This window comes from Ctenocephalides felis, unplaced genomic scaffold, assembly GCF_003426905.1.
Source record: "Ctenocephalides felis isolate EL2017-DRISC unplaced genomic scaffold, ASM342690v1 CF-g0.4_SCAFFOLD_01604, whole genome shotgun sequence".
Classification (NCBI taxonomy): Eukaryota; Metazoa; Arthropoda; class Insecta; order Siphonaptera; family Pulicidae; genus Ctenocephalides; species Ctenocephalides felis.
Genome location: NW_020537758.1, coordinates 34,787,449 through 34,809,749, shown reverse-complemented (window position 1 = coordinate 34,809,749; position 22,301 = coordinate 34,787,449). Strand labels below are relative to the sequence as shown.

Sequence of the window (22,301 nt, the reverse complement as noted above, 5' to 3'; positions counted from 1 at the left end):
TGCTAGAATAACCTACTACCAATTTCATTTTGTGACTTTAAATTAGCTACTTTTGACTTTTAATAATGCTAATAAAGTATTTCAAATTTTGGTGTAGTACTGACTGTATAATGACTAATTTGGTGAAATTCTCTTATGTTACGCTTAGCCTTAATCTGTATTGCATTGCGCATTAAAACGTAGGCATATGAAAAAAATAGTTTTTTGCATTTCTAATTATTTTCGGTTTTAATTTCAAATCAATAATTTTACAAGTTTCTGTTTGCATTTCCATATTGTTTTATTATTTATCAAACTTAATTTTTGGTGTAGAACTGACTGTATACTTATATATACATACATGTATAAATATATATATATATATATATATATTATATATATACGAGTATATATATATATATATATACTAGCAGGTTCTGTCAAACATAGCTGCTCAAGCAAGGTTTTATTGCATATATTACATTCTAATAAATTCTTCAAGGAGTACACAAAAAACCGCATTGTTTTTTAGTAACATTCAACAAAATATAATCATAAGTATTTTTGTTCTGATATCAATTGGCTAATCGTTTACAATACTTTTTGCGATCGTAATACGGTGTGTTGATCAAGTTGGTGGATGAGTGCTTTTTCCATAACTAATCTTTATCCCATTGAAATATATAAAATTTTTATATTGTTTTCTCAATTTTTGTGTGCTTGCAACGGATAACATATTGTAAATATAATTACAAACAGTATTACAATAATGTTGGGTTAAATGTTAAGTCCCAATAGTTATCGTCTACAAGGATTTGGCAATTTGAGAGATGTATTTTTGTATGTGTTGAATATACTCGTCCATTAATTTTTCGGAAAAAATAGTAAGGCTAGAAGTCGGAAACTTTTATCAAGAAAACATATTACGTTATACCGTGCAAAGCCTTCCAAATGTTTTCTAAGCCTTCCAAATCCCTTAGTTTTGAATATACTTGTATTATACACGAGGCTCGTAGGCTTGGTTTTTCTTGTTTTTGTTGCTCACATTTTTATCATACTTTTTCCATGTAAACTAACATCAAAATAACAGACTTTCGAGAATTAGTCGGCTTCTGCTTGGGATCGCTCCTTTTTACGTTGTTTGCTGAGCTTCAAACGCCCTTTGGGAAACATTGCTATATATATATATATATATATATATATATATATATATATATATATAAGATATTTACTATTACTGACTTTGGCAACTGACTTTTTGCAACAAAATTTGAAAGAGTTTTAAATCGTTTTTCAATAAAACACCACATTATCAAGTATTTTTTAATTTTATCTGATATTGCGTGTTAGCTAAGTATAAAAATATATTTTAATCCACTATAATAAATATATGGATATGTTAGGCTAAATAGTATACTGACTACCACCGTTAAATGATATTCATTATTTTGCCCATATTACGTAACCTTTCTTGTCCCTTATGTTATATTTTATGTCTATATCTCACCTTTTATGATAATTTTATTCAATTTAAATTTTATAGCATTTTTTATCTAATTTTTTAACATTTCCAAATATTTTTGAATATTTTCTAATTGTAGAGAAAATTTTAGTTCCGGTCTGATGATTTTTATTCATAACTCATGTATTATTTGTTGCCGACATTATCTTGGTTTGTTTATCGAGTGGGTTTTAAACAAAACACATTTCTAATTTTTAAATTTAGTAAGAACTGTTATATACACCGATATATTAAATTTTGAATGAAACTGATTTGAACGCTTTTTTGGTAATATATTTAGCAATGTGTGAATTTCGGATTTTTTTTACATTTATTTGAATACCTTAGAAATTTTACTCTGGACACTGTTTTATGTATATCAAAGCAAAACTATATTTGACTGAACTTTAGTTGAAGCTGTTATTCCTGCATAGAATTTAAAAGTTAAAAGTTGAATTTCGTAGTTGAAATAATTCGAGCTAAGGCACTAATCATTAAACTTGTATTTAATAGTTTTAGAACACTTTTTACTTTTCTGCACATAATTTCAAATTTTTATTTTGAACATTACAAATTGTACATAATTACATTATAGTAAGAACAAGATAAAATTTATTAAAACCGTTATTTATACTTTGGTATTAAAATTTTGAATAATTCGTAGAAAAGCATACTTTAGTGCTTTGAACTTCTTACATAATTTTTAGTTATTGACACTTGGATATTAAAATTTTTGAATAATTCTACACATATCAATTTATTATTGCGAATATTTGTACAGGGACCGCCTATAGTGTGTTAATATATAATTTGCTAGAATTTGTTAGCACAAATAAATCATTAAAATTATCAGAATTAATAGTTTTGATTCAATTTCAAAATTTTATCTTCTACATCATAATATTTTCTGAAAATTTTCTGTAGTGACTTACTACTCTATATATATTCTGGCCACACGAAATTGTTTTTTATGTAAGATATCTTATTCAAATAGATTTATATTTAATTTGCTAAAATATTTAATAAAGATAAAAAATAATCATTATGAATAAAAATAATAATTTGAATAAATCAATTTTCACGGCTTTTCTAAATTTTTCTGCTTCGTATCGTTTAAAAACTAATTTAAGTTACTTTTTTATAAAGATATACTGCCCATGTCAAATTATTTTCTACATTAATCTAATTAATTAAATTAATATATAAGTTGCTACAATTGAAGAAAATTAAATCATTATGATTATCAAATTGAATAAAAAAATCATTAACTAATATTAACCAATTACTGTATTAAATTCATGATTTTGAAGTTGCACATTAACTCAAGATATTCATAGTTGGTTCTGAAATGTTGGTCATATTTAATTAGAATATAATATTTTAATAAAATTGTTTTATAATATTTTCTATTTGAAAATATCTCTTCTATTCAATTTTAGTTTGTTTTTTTATATCATTTGCAGATTTTAAACCATAAGATTACCGAATATTGTTTGCTTATAAATGAAACAGATTTAATTTCTTTCAAATGGATATAAGACTTAATTAATTAACTGAAAGTATTTAATTATGCCAAATTGATATAAAAATTTATTTTAAAAATAAAAGCATTAGTATTAATTTAAATTTCGAATTTTTAGATGTTTCACATTTCTTTGTAAAATGATATCTCTATTTAAGTGGATTAATATTTAATTTGCTATCATTTGATAAAATAGACAAAAAATTGTTATAATAATTTGAATGTATAAATTTTACCGATTTTCTAAATTTTTCTGCTTCGTATCGTAATATTTCCTAGCATTTTTTCTGTTGTCGTTTTTTAGACTCTTTATAAGTTACTTTTTTATAAAGCTACTGCCCACGACAAATTATTTTCTACGTTAATCCTAATTAACTAAATTAATATATAAATTGCTAGAATTTGGGTAAATTAAAATTATTATCAAAATTATTATTATAATCGCTAACTATTATTTAACAATTACTATTAAAATTCTTGATTTTTGAAGTTGCACATTCATTTATGTCATTTTTAGTAGGCTCTGAAACGCAGGTCATATTTAATTAGAATATAATATTTTTACAAAATTGTTTTATAATATTCTCTATTTTAAAATATCTCTTCTATTCAATTTCAGTTAGCTTTTTTTATACCATTTGCGGATTTTAAACCATACGATTACCGAATATTGTGTGCTTATAAATGAAACAGTTTTCATTTTTTTTTTCAAACCATGGATATATAAGACATAATTAATTAATTGAAAGTATATTTAAGTTTATAAATACATGATCGAATGAAAACAAACTTCATAATAATTAATAAAGCAATTTAGTGTAGAGAGAACTTATCTGCAAATTTATCTGCAAAATTTTAATTATACCAAATTGAAAAATTTTATTTTGAAACTAAAAGCAATAGGTTTATATCAAATTTCAAATTTTTAGATGTTTGACATTTCTTTGTAAGATATTTTCATTTAAGTGGATTAATATTTAATTTGCTAGCATTTGATAAAATAGACGAAAAATTGTTATAATAATTTGAATGTATAAATTTTACCGATTTTCTAAATTTTTCTACTTCTTACCGTAATATTTCCTAGCTTTTTTTCTGTTGTCGTTTTTTAGAATCTTTCTAAGTTACTTTTTTATAAAGCTACTGCCCACGTCAAATTATTTTCTACATTAATCCTAATTAATTAAATTAAGATATAATTTGCTAGATAATTAAAATTATTATCAAAATTAATTATTATAGTCATTAACTAATATTTAACAATTACTGTTAGTTAAAATTCATGATTTTTGAAGTTGCACATTCATTTATGTCATTTTTAGTAGGCTCTGAAATGTAGGTCATATTTAATTAAAATATATGTATTTTTTTAAAATAGTTTTATAATATTCTCTATTTTAGAATATATCTTCTATTCAGTTTGAGTTTGCTTTTCTACCGAATATTGTATGCTTATAAATAAAACATTTTTTTCAATTATATTTATTCAATTATTTAATATAATTAATGTTTACGTTTATAAATATATATGAACAAACAGAAACAAAATGATTCTAATTTATGTAGCCTCATTACACATATTTATAATACAAGTTAGTTTAGACAAAACTTACATGTAAAGTTATTAAATAAACCAACAAATTATGCCAAAATGATAAATTTTGTTTTAAATTTAAAAGCAATAGGATTATATCAAATTTCGAATTTTTAGATGTTGCTTTAAAAATAGATTATTTCAGTGATCTTCAATATGATTGAATTAAATTAACATTCAGATGAATTTTGTGAACTTTTCGATAAATATACTTTTTTTTTAATTTAATTTTATATTAATATTTTAAATTTTGTATTTGAATACGTTCTTTTATTATATATATTTTATTTCAATTTCGAATAATTGTAATAACAAATATTAGGAAAATGCTATTGAGGAACTGTACATATACTTTGTTCATGTAATTAAAAGTATAATGACTTTTATTATAAGCTCGATATATAATTTAACCAATTTATAAAACTACTTATTATAGCATAATTCTCAGAATCAATAATTGTTGAATCATATAAATATTAAATCAATATCATGTGTTATTCGATTTCTTAATATTTTATTATTAATTCATTTGTGAAAGGCGATTGTTATCCATCATTTTTATTAGTCATTTAGAAAGTAGGTTTCTCATATGCAATGTGTAGAAATTGCATGTGGAAAATAAGGAAATGAGCATAGATTATTAATACAATGATTTCATTATATGCATTGCAACATTTGTCACCTTTCTCGATGAATGCTTTTATTGATAATAATAATTTTACTTATATAATTGTAGTTGGCACCAAGATTATTATATAATATATAAAAAATTTAACTGTCTATTTTATTTAATTCTCAAATGATTTTGTTCTGTTCATACTGGATGCAACTATGATATTTCTAAAAATTATTTTTTGAGATTTAACCCAATAGTTTAATACATCTTGACTGATTTAATCACATTAATTTTTTTTTTACCAAGGTTAATATATAATATATAATATTTTCCTCTTTCTATCTTATTTGATATACGAATGATTTTGTTCTGTTCACTGGATGAGACTATAATATTTTTAAAATCTGTTCTTTAAGATTCAATCATCTTCATTGTAATATTCATTCTTATAGAAACCGAATAGATGATTAATTTTGACTGATTTAATAATATGAAAATCTTTTGCAAAAAGATTGTAACTTGAGTGCTCATGCAAATATAAATAATTGATTGCATCAATTATGACTGCCAAAATGTTATATTTTGTATCGATTTATTGTTTTTTGTTATCTACATATACTTTAAACACCTAACCAGCTATCGACTTATTTAGACATAAATCAATAAATATATTTCGTAATTTTTAGTACTTCAAAATACTAATAATATTAATCATAAATTTATTGATAATAAGCTGTTATTTGACGAGTTTTAATCAAGAATTATTTATTATAAATTTTAGTATATCTCATGAATTTGGGAAAATGAATTTTATTTTCAGCAATTCCTTTATTTTCAAAATCATAATTTTAAAGCATACAATTTTTTTTCTATGTTGATTTTATATTTATATCAAGTATTATATTTCAAGGCATTGTTAAAATCTGGTGTATTATCGTGGAAAATAGATAGTAATTTGTAGGCTAAATCGGATTAAAATTATTAAAATTATTTTAGTTAGATTATTTTTTTACTTACAATGTTATTGAAGAAGGCAGGCCCACCACACAATGTGCTGCAGAAACAACATATAAATCACTTATTAAAGAAGCACCGCATTCGAAAACCAGCACTTTATTTTCATCCAAATATTCAGCATCAGAATAATCGTACATATCAGGATACAAAATCTTTTCTGAAACAAAACAAAATCACTAGAATTACCAATTTCAAATATTTTATAAAATTCGATACACGATACACGAATTCGCAGTGCATGAATATGTCCGACTAGTGGAAGTTCTTATTTTATTAATCAATTTTAGGCAAAGCATTTTAAATATTTTAGGCGATCGATTTTAAATATATGTATGTTACGACGAATTTTCGTTACAACTGTTAATAAACATAAAATTACAAATTTACTTTCTAGAAAATTATTTCATCATATAATAAATCATATAGGTATGATTTAATCTCAAAAATAATTTTTTATTTGCGCTAAAAAACTCACTGACAATCATAATCATTTGTGTAAATATTTATTCCTAATTTTAATTCACTAATTTTGCGTGATAGTAAAAATCATTTATTGCCTCATCTCCAACACGTCATATTTTTGTATTTGATATTGTACAAGAAATCAATTCAAAGATCAAGTTAAATATGTATTTAAGGAACAAGTTAAAATTTGGAAACTGCAACAAATAATATAAACACAATATTTAAACCTAATAACTGTAACGAAATAAAATATTGGAATAATAAATTTTAAAATCGATTCGATTGAAATTGAAAATATTTTCTTTAATAAATTTAGTAACCAATAGTATCTCATAATTTTGTTTAACACTAAATATTAAAAAAAAAATTTAGTGTTAAGACGTAATCTTATCCAGTACCTCATGAAATGTCACTCGTAAGTTTTACAATAACCAAATTTTTAGAAAAGATGTAATGAAAAAAGTTATCATTTTCACAATTAAATTTATCAATATTTTTCTCAAAAATATAAATCACACGCTGTGGCAAATTTTGTTAAAATTATTAGCTTGTTTTTTAAGAAGTTTAATATGATGATTAAAACCGACCCATTTTCTTCGCTTTGTTTTGTTAAAACATTTGAGCAACATATATATATATATATATATATATATATATAATTAAAAAAATATTTTTTGTTCAGATTAACTATTAACTGACTATTAACATCTTTCGACAAAAAAATTTTTTTTTGAAATGTATATGCCATAAGAATTTTATTTAAAAGCAAGAACTTTCAAATAAACAAATTTTACAAGTGTAAATATATTTTAACTTTTGGTCTTAACAGAATTTCTTTGTAAGAGTAATAATTCAGAACACGATGTGTTAAGAAAAATTGCTGAATATTAAATATTTGATTTTCACGATTTTAAATGAAACAATAAAATTAAGTAAACTATTAACAGTTATTTGTTCATTAATGGGATCCTTTAACTCATTTTATGCCAGATTTTATTTTAAATCATTTTATATGCAATTTAAATTCTATTGCAATGATTTTTTTTATTTAATTTTAATTTTCACTTCCATTTATAATTTTTTCTAGCTATTTGTATGATAATATAAAATTTTGATTAATTTTTTTTTGGTCACACAAAATTGTTTAAATATAATCCTAAATAATAATAAGTTGATGAACAAATCATAAAAATCTATAACGATTAGAAAAAATATTATAAAACTAACAGGTAAATAAATATAAAGTTGTTGTCTATTTATATCTTAAAACATTTTCACTTTTTATTTTGCAAGAATATTTTTAGAAGAAATATTTCAGAACATTGTTGTATTTTTAATATTTTCAGATAATGATCTTCTTAAGAAAATATTAAAAATACTAAAAACTATTTTTAACTGTTATTTTCCATTTTATCTAATTCCTAATTATATTTCCTAAATTATTTTTAATATAAATAATTAATTATTGAATATTTTTTTATTTTTATGTACTTTTGGATGTGCACAAAATTAATATGATATTGCCTTAAAAGACGTAGTTATCATTATTACTCTGATTTTGTAGTTATAAACAAACAATCAAATATTTTTTTACAAAAACCTTCAAATCGTCAGTGATTACCTATATTTTGTGCCTAACACAAATTATGATGTTTTTTGACAAATATTTTTCATAATTTATGATTTATTTCAGTGATATGCTGATTAAGTTCCAACGCCTGGTACAATTTTTGGCATACCAAATTATTATATCAAATTTGTCAGAATTACTGTCGGTACAAGTCCGTTAACAGAATATGTAAAATGTTTACCGAGTTGATTTAGAAAAAAATATTTTTACTCTTACTTGCATATCCTAATCTTGCAATCCAAGGATATTGTCCTAGACTGGCATTTTTTCCTCCAACTATCCTATCACTTATACTGAGACCACAATCTTCATCATTGAGCAATTTCCAATTCTTATGCTGGTTTAGGTCTTCATTTGGAAGATCAGGGTCAACTTCTTCCTGTGAGTCTTCAGAATTTTGTTCATCTGGAATTTGAAATCATATATAGTACTTTTCTAATTTTTTGCTATTATTTTTTTAATATGATTATGTGGTAAACCTAAAACTTTTGATTATCCCTATGTTAGAGATGTTTAAAACAAATTTTGTGGGAATTATGAGAATTGAAAATAAAAGAAAATTTACTTGCGTTAGATAAAATGTATTTGCTATAAAAAAAAATTTAAAATTTCAAACAGTATTATATGCCTTATGAATAATATTATATAACTTATAAATAATAAACAATTTATTAAAGTTTAAGAAATTAAAAGTAATTTATATTGTAAGTGGAAAGGGAAGAATGGAATTTAATCGAGGTATTTGGTGTGTATTTCTATTTGGTTTTATTAATAGATCACTTCTTTTTTTAAAATATAACTATTTTATGGTATGTAATTTATTGCAGTCACCTACTTTACAACATATTTTATTATTTGGATATTACTTTAATTTTTGCAACTTATACATTTTTTTCAGGAAATATTTTAATAAGACAAAAAATGCTATCAGAACTTGCAAAATTATTTACGAAATTCTTGTTTTTGAAGAAAATAAATGGCTGGGTTAAAGGTTTCGAAATGTTAATGGATTTTTGACGTTATTGAAAATTTTGAATTTCCTATCGTTTTCAATGTAGTTATTAGATATTCATTAATTTTTTGTTATAACTTGTGACAAATTTTAGCATTTTTAATACACTTTTAGATAAATTTATCTGAAGTTGATAACAAATGTATAAATTATAATGGTTTATTTATCGAAATAGAAGATGTGTAAAATGCATTTAGTTTAGTCCTAATGTAAATCATATTATATACTTTCGATATATGAACTTATACAAATACTATTTTCAAACACAAGTGACTATCTGCATAATACTTATAATACCTATATCAATAAATCCAATTATAATTATCTTCTTGTACATTATGAAAATAGAAATTTTTTTAGATAATTATAAGTGCTTTTAGGTAATTATAAGTATAAATTTACCCAGCAAATCCGTTGGGATCAGAAACGAAAAATGATCTCTTATAATTGTTTTTAAAAAATATTTAACATTTTTTCAATTTAATTCTTGAACAATATTCTTTTTACTTTGATTTGTGTTTTAAAGATTTCTACAAAGTCGTGTAATAGTGATTGTGTGCCATTTAACAAAATATTTAAATTATAGAGTACCAAACACAAATAATTACTAACGTTTTAAAGCAATTTTCCAAAACTAAACTATCGATTTAATAACAATATTTAATAAATATTATTTGAAAAAGCTCAATATGTATATGATTAAGAACTTAAGTAAGTATATTATATTTTAGATTATTCAGCTATTAAAATCTTTAATCGAACAAATATTTATATGATGAAATACATTGATGTTTAATGCGTTAATAATTTTCATAATTTTAAAACACCACAATTTATCCTTTTTTAATCCATTATTTCTATTTTATTCGTAAACTTTCTAGTCAAACAACTTTTTCCATGTTCTTGTGCCTTGTCTATCAAGTTCCTGTATTTTTTCTCTAGAAAGTTGGCGATCATCTTTATTTTTTCATTCACAATTTTAATCTTTTCATTACTTCTATTTTAATACTGCTCCCATTATTTTGATACCTTTGATATTTTGTAGAAAGGATATGGATCCGATCTAGTTTTCCAATTAATCAAAATGCACATGTAACTATTACTCACTAATACTTGCCCTTTTTACTGCATTTATATTTTTAATTTCATGTATGACCAAAACCAAGTTTTAACCAACATTTGTTTTGATTTTCTCATATTTTATTACCAAATTTTTTGGTTTATCGTTAACCAGTTTGTAGATACCTTATTTAGTGTAAGCCTCGAAATTTCATTATTTTAATGTATAATGTAGTTATTCTGGCACATATGTTTTGAATAACCGATGTAAATTTGCTTTTAAATTCTGATGAATAAATGATTTTAATAATTCAGTAAAGCCTCTAGTGCGATTTTTGGGAATTTGCATCAAAATTTTAGTTGATGCTCAAAAACAAATATTTTATTTCTTTAAATAAAATCGATGTTATATAACTTAAACGTTTTTTTTACTCTTGGTATTAGTCTTTTGCATTACATGTTAGATATTTTATATTAGTACTTTTATATATAATATAGAAAAACATTATCTTATTATACATGACAAAAATACAAAAGTATTGAAATCTCATATACCTCAGAATTTTATAATTTTTGATGTAATTTGGTGCCTATTTCATGATTGGTATTAATATTAAAATTAATACAGAATTCGTGTATAATTTTTAGGTCTATCTCAAAATTATATAAAATTTTGTATAGGTATTCAGTGTTATATTTTATTAAATAAATGATACTACTTTTATTATTAAATGATTGGTAATAATATTAAAGCCAGTACAAAATTCAAGTGTAATTTTTACAAATCTGCTTAATAAACGTATTTTATGCTATATCCTAGTTATTTATTGCTCATTTATTTAATAAAATAACCGACGTGCATTACATTTCATAACTAAATAATATCTATTGATTTAATATTAATATAATAAGTTATTACAAAACTCATGTGCGATTCTTGTGAATCTGCCTCGGATTATTATTTTTTGATAGTTATTTTTAGTGGGTATTTTATAAAATATCTTATTTATTTTATTTCTTTAATAAATGATTTGTATCAATATTAAAGTCAGTACAAAGCCCTTGTATAATTTTTGAAAATATGCATCGGAATTTTATCAGATTTGGTCTTGATATTATAAATGTTTGCTCTTAAATGAAGAAGTGATTCATGCAATATTTATTTTATTAGTAAATGTTTGGTATTTTATTCCAGTAAAAAATTCAAATGTAACTGTTATAAAACTGTTTCAAATTCATTGTATGTTCTAGATATTTGTTGCTTATTTTATTAAACCACCGACGAGTATTTAATATCATAATTAAATAATTTTATTAACATTGACGTGTGAGCCATGTGTGATTTTGTGGATCTGCTTCAAAATTTTATTGTGTGCTATTTTGTTGAATGACCGATATAAAATTGATTTTTTTATAATTACATGAAGATTATTAACATAGACAAAACTCAAGTGTTTTTATTATTTGTTCTCAAAATTTATTATTTCATTGTATATTCTGGTTAGTTGGTTGTTATTTTATGCGATAACTGGTGCGCATTTTGTTTCATTTTTTAATTGGTAGTAAATTAAATTGAGTACAAAATACAGTATAATTTTTGTATTTTATTTTATTGTCAGGCTTAATTGTTATTTTTGAAATGTTGCAAAGCTTTTTTAATCATTTTTTTTAATTATTTCTTAAGTGTATTAATAATCTTTTCAAGAGTTTTTATTATATTGTCCTGTTTCACCTACATAAACAGCATCGCAATCTTTACAGTCAATTTTATAAACATGTGGTGGAAGTATATTCATAAGGATTCATTATCATAATCAATTTATTATTTATTGTTTGGAAAAGTAGTTGAAAAAATCCACAATATAATATTTTTACTGTGATTATATTAAATAAATAGGGCCTATAGGCTAGTCTATAGGTTTTATAGTCACTAATATGAACACGAATAAGTACAAATTATATATAATTATGGTATTAATTAATTTTTTCAAATTTCTGCAATTCAATTAAATCCATAAGTGTATCAATAAAATGAGTTTTTTGTGTTTTTGGGATGAAATATATTGTAAATCTCTTTTAAGCGTTTTTTTTTTAAATATCTTTTAAGAATATTAATATTTTTTTCAAGAGTTTTATTAAATATTATCCTGTTACTTACACCTATATAAACAATATCGCAATCTTCATAGTCAATTTTATAAACATATGGTAGGCGTATTATTCAAAAGGATACATTATCACTATCAATTTATTATTTATTGCTTGGAAGTGGTTAAAACATTTCACAATATAATATTTTTACTATTAAAAATTTATCTTATATTGCTAGATTTTGTGGAAAAGTGATTATATTAAGTATTCGGCTAGTCTATAGGTTTTATATAGTCACTAATATGAATACAAAATACAAATTTATAATCATGATAATAATTACGTTTGTTTTTTGTCAAATACTATTGTCAGTCAAATATATGAATTTTAATTAAATCATTAAGTGTATCTATAAAATGAGTTTATTGTGTTTTTTGGGATAAAATATTTTGTATCAATTATCAATTGCTATTTTGATTCATCATTTTAATAAACCCCCAAATAATAATTTTTATCATCACTTTCTAAATAATTCAAACCAAATAGGATTTTATATTTATATAATTTATAAATCAGAATGATGAAGCACTTAAGTTTCTATCTGGAAATTTTGAAATAACGAGTCATTGTGAAATTTTTTTAAAAATTGTAATAATTAATTACGACAAAGCCTCAATTTTTGGTAATAATATAATATTGCTTTCGCAAATGTATTTAAAAATATTCAGTAATTATAAAGTTCATACATTTTAAAGGAAATCTGCAAAAAAGCTATTGATGTTATTTTATTGTTTGTTTATTATTATACAATTTAAACAAGAGTTGTGATGACAAAAATTTAAATTTTTGGACACTTGTGTAGAAAACCTTGAAAATTTGTCAACAAACGACAATCTGACGTTTGTGGCGACTTCAGTCTATTAAAATGCCAAAATATATTACAATTTATAACCAATATGAAAAAAAAACTATTAATTTGCATGAATCAATTTGCAAATTTTTGTCTCTTTTTAACGTATATATTTCAGACCTTACGTTTTATTTCTTATGTATCATAATATAAATATCATTGAGGTTTAATACAACTTGTATATAAAATGTATTATCTATGAATTTTATTACTATTTTGAATATATTTTATTTTAATTGGTATACTTATGACGCATTAGTTTTTTGCTTAAACTATAAGCATTTTTCAAAATCTACAAATTAAATTTTTATTATGCTTGTATATATTTAACTCAAGAGAGGATATAATTTATTTTTAAGAGAATGTCGTCTTCACTCAAATTTTTATTCATTTAAATAATAAATTTGTTGTATAAATTATGTCGTGTAAAATAAATACATCAATAGAAAACTAATAAAATTACAGTTTACGGCGTTATAAAGGCTCATCGATTGAGAGAGTAATTTTTTTCTAAAAATACTTATTTTGCATTACCTCAATATAACTTAATGAAAACTATTATCTATATGATTTATTACTATTTTGAATATGTTTTAATTGACACATCTGCGACGTATTATAATATATTTTTGTCTTAATAAGCATTTTGCAAAGTCTACAAATAAATTTTTTATTATGCTTGTTTATATTTAACTCAAGAGAGGATATAATTTATTTTTTAGAGAATGTCGTCTTCAATCCAATTTTTTATTCCTTTAAATAATAAATTTGTTGTATAAATTATGTCGTGTAAAATAAATACATCAATAAATAACTAATAAAATTACAGTCAAGAACGTTATATTTTTAAAGGCTCCTCATTGATTGGAAATCTTTTTTTAAAAAAAAATATTTATTTGGCATTACCTTGATCTATGGAAATCATATATAAATACGTAAGAATTATTTTGAATTCAGCGGATAAAGATATATGGTTTAACTTTAAATTATTTTTCACGCTTTAGTAATATTTTAAATGGTTTACGATATAATTCGATAAGAATTTAGGTTCTTGATTTTTCTCACTACCATATCAATGAATTTTTATGGAATCTCAAGTAAATTAGAATATTTATTTCTATTCATTGAATGGATTATGTAAAATACCTGAATAATGTAGCAAATCTCTTGGAAATATCGGAAAAAATGCTTTTTAGACGACAAATCCAATTTTTATTTTATATAATTCAATATTACATTTTTTTAAATTGTATTAGTTTTTTATTTTCACTGATGAACACGTTTCTCCGAATTACAATATACTAAGTAAAATTTTCTTATATATTAATTAAATCCTAAGTAAAATAAAAGTAACTACCCATAATGTAAATTGAAACAATGAAACAAATTACTGAATTTTAGGCGTTTTTTAGTATAAGTTCAATTTTATATTCGATGGATTTTAGAATATATTAGGGATTTTTATACAAATTTTAAAATATAAAATTAAGACCAACATTCTGTTTAAAAATGATAAAATTACGAAGACATAATAAATATGAGCAAGAATATATTTAAACAAATGTGTCACATATACGAAATAAAATATGTATAATATGTTTTTAGTTTTAAATAGTATTAATTAATTTTCATACGATTTATTAAACTTCTGACCTAATTATTGAATTTAAATAAATACCATCTTACCTGATGCTGCGAGTTCAAACAAAATCGCAAAGAAAATTATTATTTTCCACGGGTTTGACCTAAATCTGAAAAATCAATTTTGATTGAAAAAAGTTCATTATACAACACACTATTAATTTAATTCTTTAATTAAAGAATATAAATTATTTTTTAGATTTATTAGGTCATTATTCACAAGAACTAACTCACTTTTTTGAGAGATTCATAATTGAAAATTTTTTTTTGAATTTTCATCTATGTAATAAATAATTGAAAATAAGTTATGAGTTATTGTTCATATCGCTATCTTCGATATGGTATAATTTCCGAAACTAATTTTGAAATATATAAAATGTGAAAATAATTATTTACTGATCTGAATTTGATTATATGAATTTTCAATAGGTTTCTGTAATTTCATTCGTGGACTAACTTTACATTACACTTGGCATCATTTTAGAATATTTTTTATAACCTTATTAATTTATTTTATAAATAAGAATATATATATATATATATATATGTGTGTGTGTGTGTGTGTGTGTAAAATTTGAGGGCAATTACATTGGCTAATTGTTTTTATATATGGTTAAGGATCTTCAACTAAAATTATGATTCCAGTTGGAATAAAGTTATGAATATAATAATTTTAAATAAATAAAGTATTATTATATTATTTACAAATTGGCATTAGACAAATTTTTTGAAGATAATAAACAGCAACTGAAATGCCCATACAATTAATTTTTTTTTAATTCTCTGAAATTTGAATTCATCATTTACAGACCTCATGCTACAGTATATGTCCCACTTTTAGGACATAACTGAATGTATTGTAAATTCCTTAGCTTTTTATTTTCTACTTTATCAACAGATAAATTTGAAATTATGAACATTCCTAAAATAAAATAATTTAATAATATTTAATAAAACACATATTAAATATTAAATTTTTTATTGTATTTTTTTCATAATTATAATACAGTTTATATTTATAATTTTATGTTTTTTTCTCTAGCTTAATCAATTATATTGAGTTCTAATTCTAGTTTGATTTTTATTTAAATTATGGTTGAAATTTTTTATATAAAATTTAATATAGAGACATCTCTATAATCAATTAAATATAGAAATAAAGGCCTAAAACTGTTCATCTGTTTGACGAATTACTGTTTTCAAAATATATTTTGCAATACCATAGCAACTTTAGTCAATACCTTTGGGCATATAATGCAGGAGATTATTAAATAATCTTTTTAGAACTTTTTATGAAATATAAGAAAAGATGACTTCTTTGTCAAATTTATAGTAAGTTTTTTCTAAAAAATCTTGAAGAAGTAAAATATATCTGTTTCTATGAATCATTTCCGATAATTCAAGGTTTCCAGTAAAATTAAACTGCAATATTGGTTTGTAAACATTTGTATCAATACCAAAACTATAATTATTTTTAAATATTTCTATATTGTGTACTCTAAATATTTAGTTGCTATACTACATAGTATTATTTTTACGTAATTACTTATTTATGGTAGTTTGAATATCAAACAAAATGTACAAAATTAATATGATGTACGAGCAAATGTTGCTCGCTTCTTAATTAAAATAAACAATGAAATGCATTCTTATAATTCTACTTATGGGATTATAAATTTGTATTTATTGGTTAATCTAAGCTAATAATTTAACTAGTTGAATAAATTATATTATTTATTTCACTAGTTGTGATAATCTAATAACAACTACATTATTTTGTTATTTTTGTGCTAATTATTTTTTTTCTGTTGCTATTAAATGAATTTTATTATTTAACATTTTTGTATACAAAATTTGGTAATAAATGTTTAATTGAGCAACACAAATTGATACAAAAAAGAAAATTCAATAATCATAATTTTCAAAAGTTTGAGAAATATTCATAACTTCTCATTATCAATTATTTATAGATTATTTGTATTAAACAATTTGACCATATTTTTGTAATTATTTGTTAAACTTTCACTTTTTGTAATTAGGAGTATTCTGATCTTAAGAATATTTTTGCATTCTATTGTTTTCCATAAGTTCAACTACTCCTTAATTTTAATTATGAAATATTTCTTATATATTAATATATTCATAATGTAGTAATATCATTTTAGCTCGAAATGAAATTCAATTTGTATTTATTAAATATGATACATGTTCTCAACACGTTTTATTAGACGATTTTTTAAATTTTATTCAACTGAAACTTCATTTTCTGCTAGAATTTTTTGTAAATTTAATTTTGAATCTACTAAAAATGAAAATAATATAATAATCAGAATTTATATGTTATTTCTTACAACTGATCTTATGTTATCTATTAACTTAAATAATGGTATTTTCTATGTTCATAGAATTCCATGAATATTTCATTTTTTATTAAATTATATATTAAATTGTTTTATTCATTCTATGTTCAATTTTCAATAATGATAGGCAGATTTTCCTAAAAAAAATTGGTCGTTTAATATTAATATTGTTGCCCTGTACATATAAGCATAAAAATATTTTTGAAAATCAATTATATAGTAAATAGCCATTCGCAAAAACATTGCAAACATACTTAATTTTTAAATCATCTATCAATTACTATTTCAATTCCTATGTAGAAGTTTTTAGAACTATTCCCTTAAAGTGATAGATTCGTCCTAATTCTTGTACAAATTGTTTTATAAATATTTTTATCAAATTTATAATTTTGTTTCTATTACGACCACTTGAGGTCAAATATCTGCTAGTCATGAATAAAGTTCGATGAATAAAAAAATGTTGCATATGTATAATGATTTGCAATTTTGTTACATATAAAGATTTATATTTTTTTTTATAAAATAGCAAAAATATGATGTGTATTTGAATATCGCAATTTGGTAAAAAATGAAATATTTTATTAAATCAAGGGCGTTTATTAATGACTTGAAGTCGTATTATGTAATTTCATTCCAATTATTCTGCACTATTAAAAGTTCGTATCATTTCTATAAATTTTTGAAATTTCAAACAAAAAATTGTAAACAAATATAGACGTGTTTAATTAAAATTCATACGTGTAGTTTGAAATGCCAGTTTTTTAATAGCTTTTAAAAATTCAGCATTGTAGTTTTATTAACAACAAACTAACTAACTCAATAACCAACTACTTGATTTCATGATGTAATGCACAAATATGTATATATAAATATAATATATATATATATATATATATATATATATATACTGAAATACCAGTTTTTTCATAGCTTTCGAAAATTGAGCATTGTAGTTTTATTAACAACAAACTAACTAAATCAATAACCCACTAATTGATTCCATGATGTAATGCACAAATATGTATATATATATATATATATATAAATATATATATATATATATATATAATATATATATTTATTGAAATTGTTTATTTCGACTTTGAAACATATTATTAAAATTTTTATATATGTAATGAAATATATCTTGTGAATTTAAATTAATATAGTCATATATGTATATATCATTTTATCTGGAAATGAATGTTATATTGTATTGATTAAATATGACACATGTTTTCAACACGTTTTATTAGACGATTTTTTAAATTATATTCAACCGAAACTTCATTTTCTGCTAGGAGTTTTTGTAAATTTAATTTTATATCTACTAAAAATGAAAATAATATAATAATCGGAATTAATATGTTATTTTTTACAACTGATTTTATGTTATCCATTTAAACCTAAGTAATCGTATTTTAAGTGTATATGTTCATAGAATTTCATGAATATTTCATTTTTTATTAAATTATATATTAAATTGTTTTATTCACTCTGTTTAATTTTCAATAATGATTTTCTTAAAATAATTGGTCGTTTAATATTACAGTAGAAAAATCGCTAAAAAATTAAAAAAGTGCCAAAAATCAAACATTTAATAGATTTGGACTCGGATTCCCCAGAACTTTATCCATGTTAGATTCAGGGATAATATGAATATCAATATATAGACGGAAATTTATATCATAAGTGATTCGTAAATAATCACAAGTTTAAAAAAAATATCATTAAAATCGGTGAGTGTCTAATCATAAATGTATGGAAAAATTTCAAAGAAAATATTAAGGGCTTATAGTAAGTTCCCAATAGTATATGTGAACAATGAAACCAATTTTAAATACAGCATAAATAGAATATGTTAAAATAGGACGTAATAGCAAATACGATATAACAAATTTATAAAAGTCACTTGGTTATTCATTATAAATTTTGTAATGTACTCATTTATTCAAATCTTTAATTATTTTATTTTATTTATTATTTAAGTTTAAATAAACACTTTAATCAATAGTATTGATCCATCATATTCAAATTTCCGGATTTTATTTATTTTGGATTGATATGAATTTTTTATAACAAAAGGTGTGAAATGTTGGTTGTCAAATAGATTCAAATTTCTATCAGGTTATATATATATTATATATATATATATATATATATATATATATATATAACACATATCTACTAGCTGGCCTTATTAAAATCCACCTGATAGAAATTTGAATCCGTTTGACAACCAACTATATATATATATATATATATATATATATATATATATATATATATATATATGTACATATAATGTATATATATTTATATATATATATATATATGAAAAATTATAATTATATTGACACTATAAATATAATCAGAATCTGAATATTAAATCTAAACTGAATCTGCTGGAAAAGCATTTTCTGCCATTTCTTAGCTAACCATCAGTGCTTGCCTTCAAATTTATAATATTTGAATTACCATTTTTATATTCTACTTAATTTTACATTAAATGTTTACATTTTATTTAAAAAAATTACTTTTCTACGGTCGGACGTTAGCAACGACCCAATCCACAAAACTGCTGACCCTCGTATAGACCCCCGGAAGGTCCGCCGTTCCGCAACGCCGGGGTCCAAATGATACTATGCCAGCAGGAGGTACCTCTCGTTTGGGCTCTCCATTACTAAAGGACCGCCACTGTCTCCTGATATAGAACAAAATTGTTAAAAAAATTCAGAGCAAAAAAGCTTATCTTATTATCTTCTATCATTATGAGCGCAAACTAGTTGGTATTGGTATTTTGCCTTGAAGCAAGTTACATGAACTTCCCGAGTTATGTAAATAATCGACTTAATCCATGACAAGTAAATTAATTTATAAGTAGTTAAAAATATTCGAAGTGGATTTATTACACATTATTGAAAATCGAACACGTCAACCCGGTCGGAGTATTTTTAAAAGCAAATTTTCAAAAACCAATAATTTTTATATTTGAACCAGTTTCCGTAGGATATTAATGGTTTCGTATGTTCATTAAGACCAAGTACTCCATCGTTATACCAAGTAAATCGTCTAATTTTAATTTTATCAAATGTCCAAAGAACAACTCATTTTCTCAAACTTTGATGAATTTTTAAAATTAAACTACTTGTCGTAAGGCCGTAATATTTCAGTAAGTTCTATAAGACCATGATATATATCGCCAAAATAAGTTTTATAAAAATTGGCTCAAATTTTTTTTCAACAGTTAACAAGAAAACGGCTCGGTAGATTTTTACCTAAAACTGATCAGTATCATTCCCAACTAATATATTTCGAACAGTTTTTGATTTTTTTAAATCGATTCGGTAGTTTGAGCTTAAATGTGGACGTAAAGGTTTAACACTTTTTTCCAAATTACAAAGAAATGGCTTGGCAGATCATCACACAAAACTGACAAACGATAGTCCTCATTGAGATACATCAAATGGCTTTTTAATTCGGTCCAGCCGTTTTTAAGAAAACATCGATCAAAGGTCTAAAAAAGTGTCGTAGACGAAAAAATTTTCACTTATCTGCGATTTACAAAGAAACGGCCCGACCTATCGTCGCACAAAACTTAGAAATGCTAGTTCTCATCGAGATACATCGAATGGCTTTTAAATTTTTTAAATCGGTCCAGCCGTTTTGGAGAAAACGTCGATTTACGGTAAAAAATCTGTTCACACACACACACACACTTCTTCTAAATTTGGTCTCATTCGATTCAGAATGGCTTGAAACGTCGAGAAAGCATAAAATTAGCGAATCGGATTTCTTGATAAAAACATAAACTTCTCCTTCGGGAAGTTCAAAAAAATTCAGAGCAAAAAAGCTTATCTTATTATATTGTCCCATTTTGAACGAAAATAGTTTTATTCTAATTTTAAATTTTTAAAGAAAATCTTAAATAATTTTATTGTTATTTACATTACAGTAGTATTTAAATAAATAATAAATGATTGATCCAAATTATTGTACTATCTAGTGCTGCAGCAAAATTTCCTTCAAAGTTAGAAAAAATAAATATCATTAATTTTTTCAAAATGCTCTTAAAATTTCAACTTTTTGATCCTTTGATTTTAGCATTCAGAACACTCATCTGCTAATTTTCAAATGAAAATATTTATAATAAATGTATTCATTAAATAGAAAACTGACTTATTTAGATTACATCAATTTATATATTTTTATCTCTCGTATTATTTTTGATTCAACAAGGTGGTCATATTTGGAATTATATCATGTCCTTAAAATATATTTTAAGTAGGTACTAAAGATTTTTTCGAAAATATTTAAATTTCTGTCAAAGAGTTTTTAGAAGCTATTTTCTCTCAGTCGCTAATAATATTCGAAATGTCTATTGGCATTTCGTTTTTAAAATGGCATGTTGTTTGTTGCATTGGATAAATTTAAATTATCAAGTTTTTGCTTGTTTTGCAAATAATAAATAATTTAAATTAAATTTATTGATGACTGCAATTAATTTCTCTTTGTTGTCCACTAATCTACTACTATTTAAAAATCTTACTGTGTAAAGTACGCATTTTTCATTGAAGTTAATGAATATAAATGAATCTTTATTCATCAACATTTATTGAGCTTTATTTTTTACTTTATTGGTAAGAATAATAAGTTGTTGTATTAAAATAAAACTACCATTACCACTACCGTGATAAAATATTAATTTTCTTCATCAAGCAAGACTTTACAATTGTGCTTTAAGCACTGCACTTGAGGTCTAATATTAATGTCATCTTTGGATTTTAATTAAATTAAGAATCTGATCACTTTTTCAACATAAGCTATAATTAATATCAAACAAATAATAAGATGAGAGATAATCATAAGTTTTACTACTTGTATTCTAGCATGTTAGCCAATTC

At 22.8% G+C, this 22,301-nt stretch overlaps 1 protein-coding gene across 1 annotated transcript in view; it reads right to left on the bottom strand.

The window, feature by feature from the left end:
* Positions 1-10,293, bottom strand: part of LOC113373658 (CLIP domain-containing serine protease 2-like) — a 40,203-nt gene extending 29,910 nt beyond the window's left edge. The window contains exons 1-3 of the mRNA XM_026613942.1: positions 10,224-10,293; positions 8,541-8,729; positions 6,230-6,386 (exon numbers count right to left, since the gene is read on the bottom strand). Of these exons, the coding sequence (XP_026469727.1) occupies positions 6,230-6,386; positions 8,541-8,729; positions 10,224-10,293 (416 nt within the window). The remainder of the gene's footprint in view (positions 1-6,229; positions 6,387-8,540; positions 8,730-10,223) is intronic.
* Between the last annotated feature and the right edge of the window lie 12,008 nt (positions 10,294-22,301).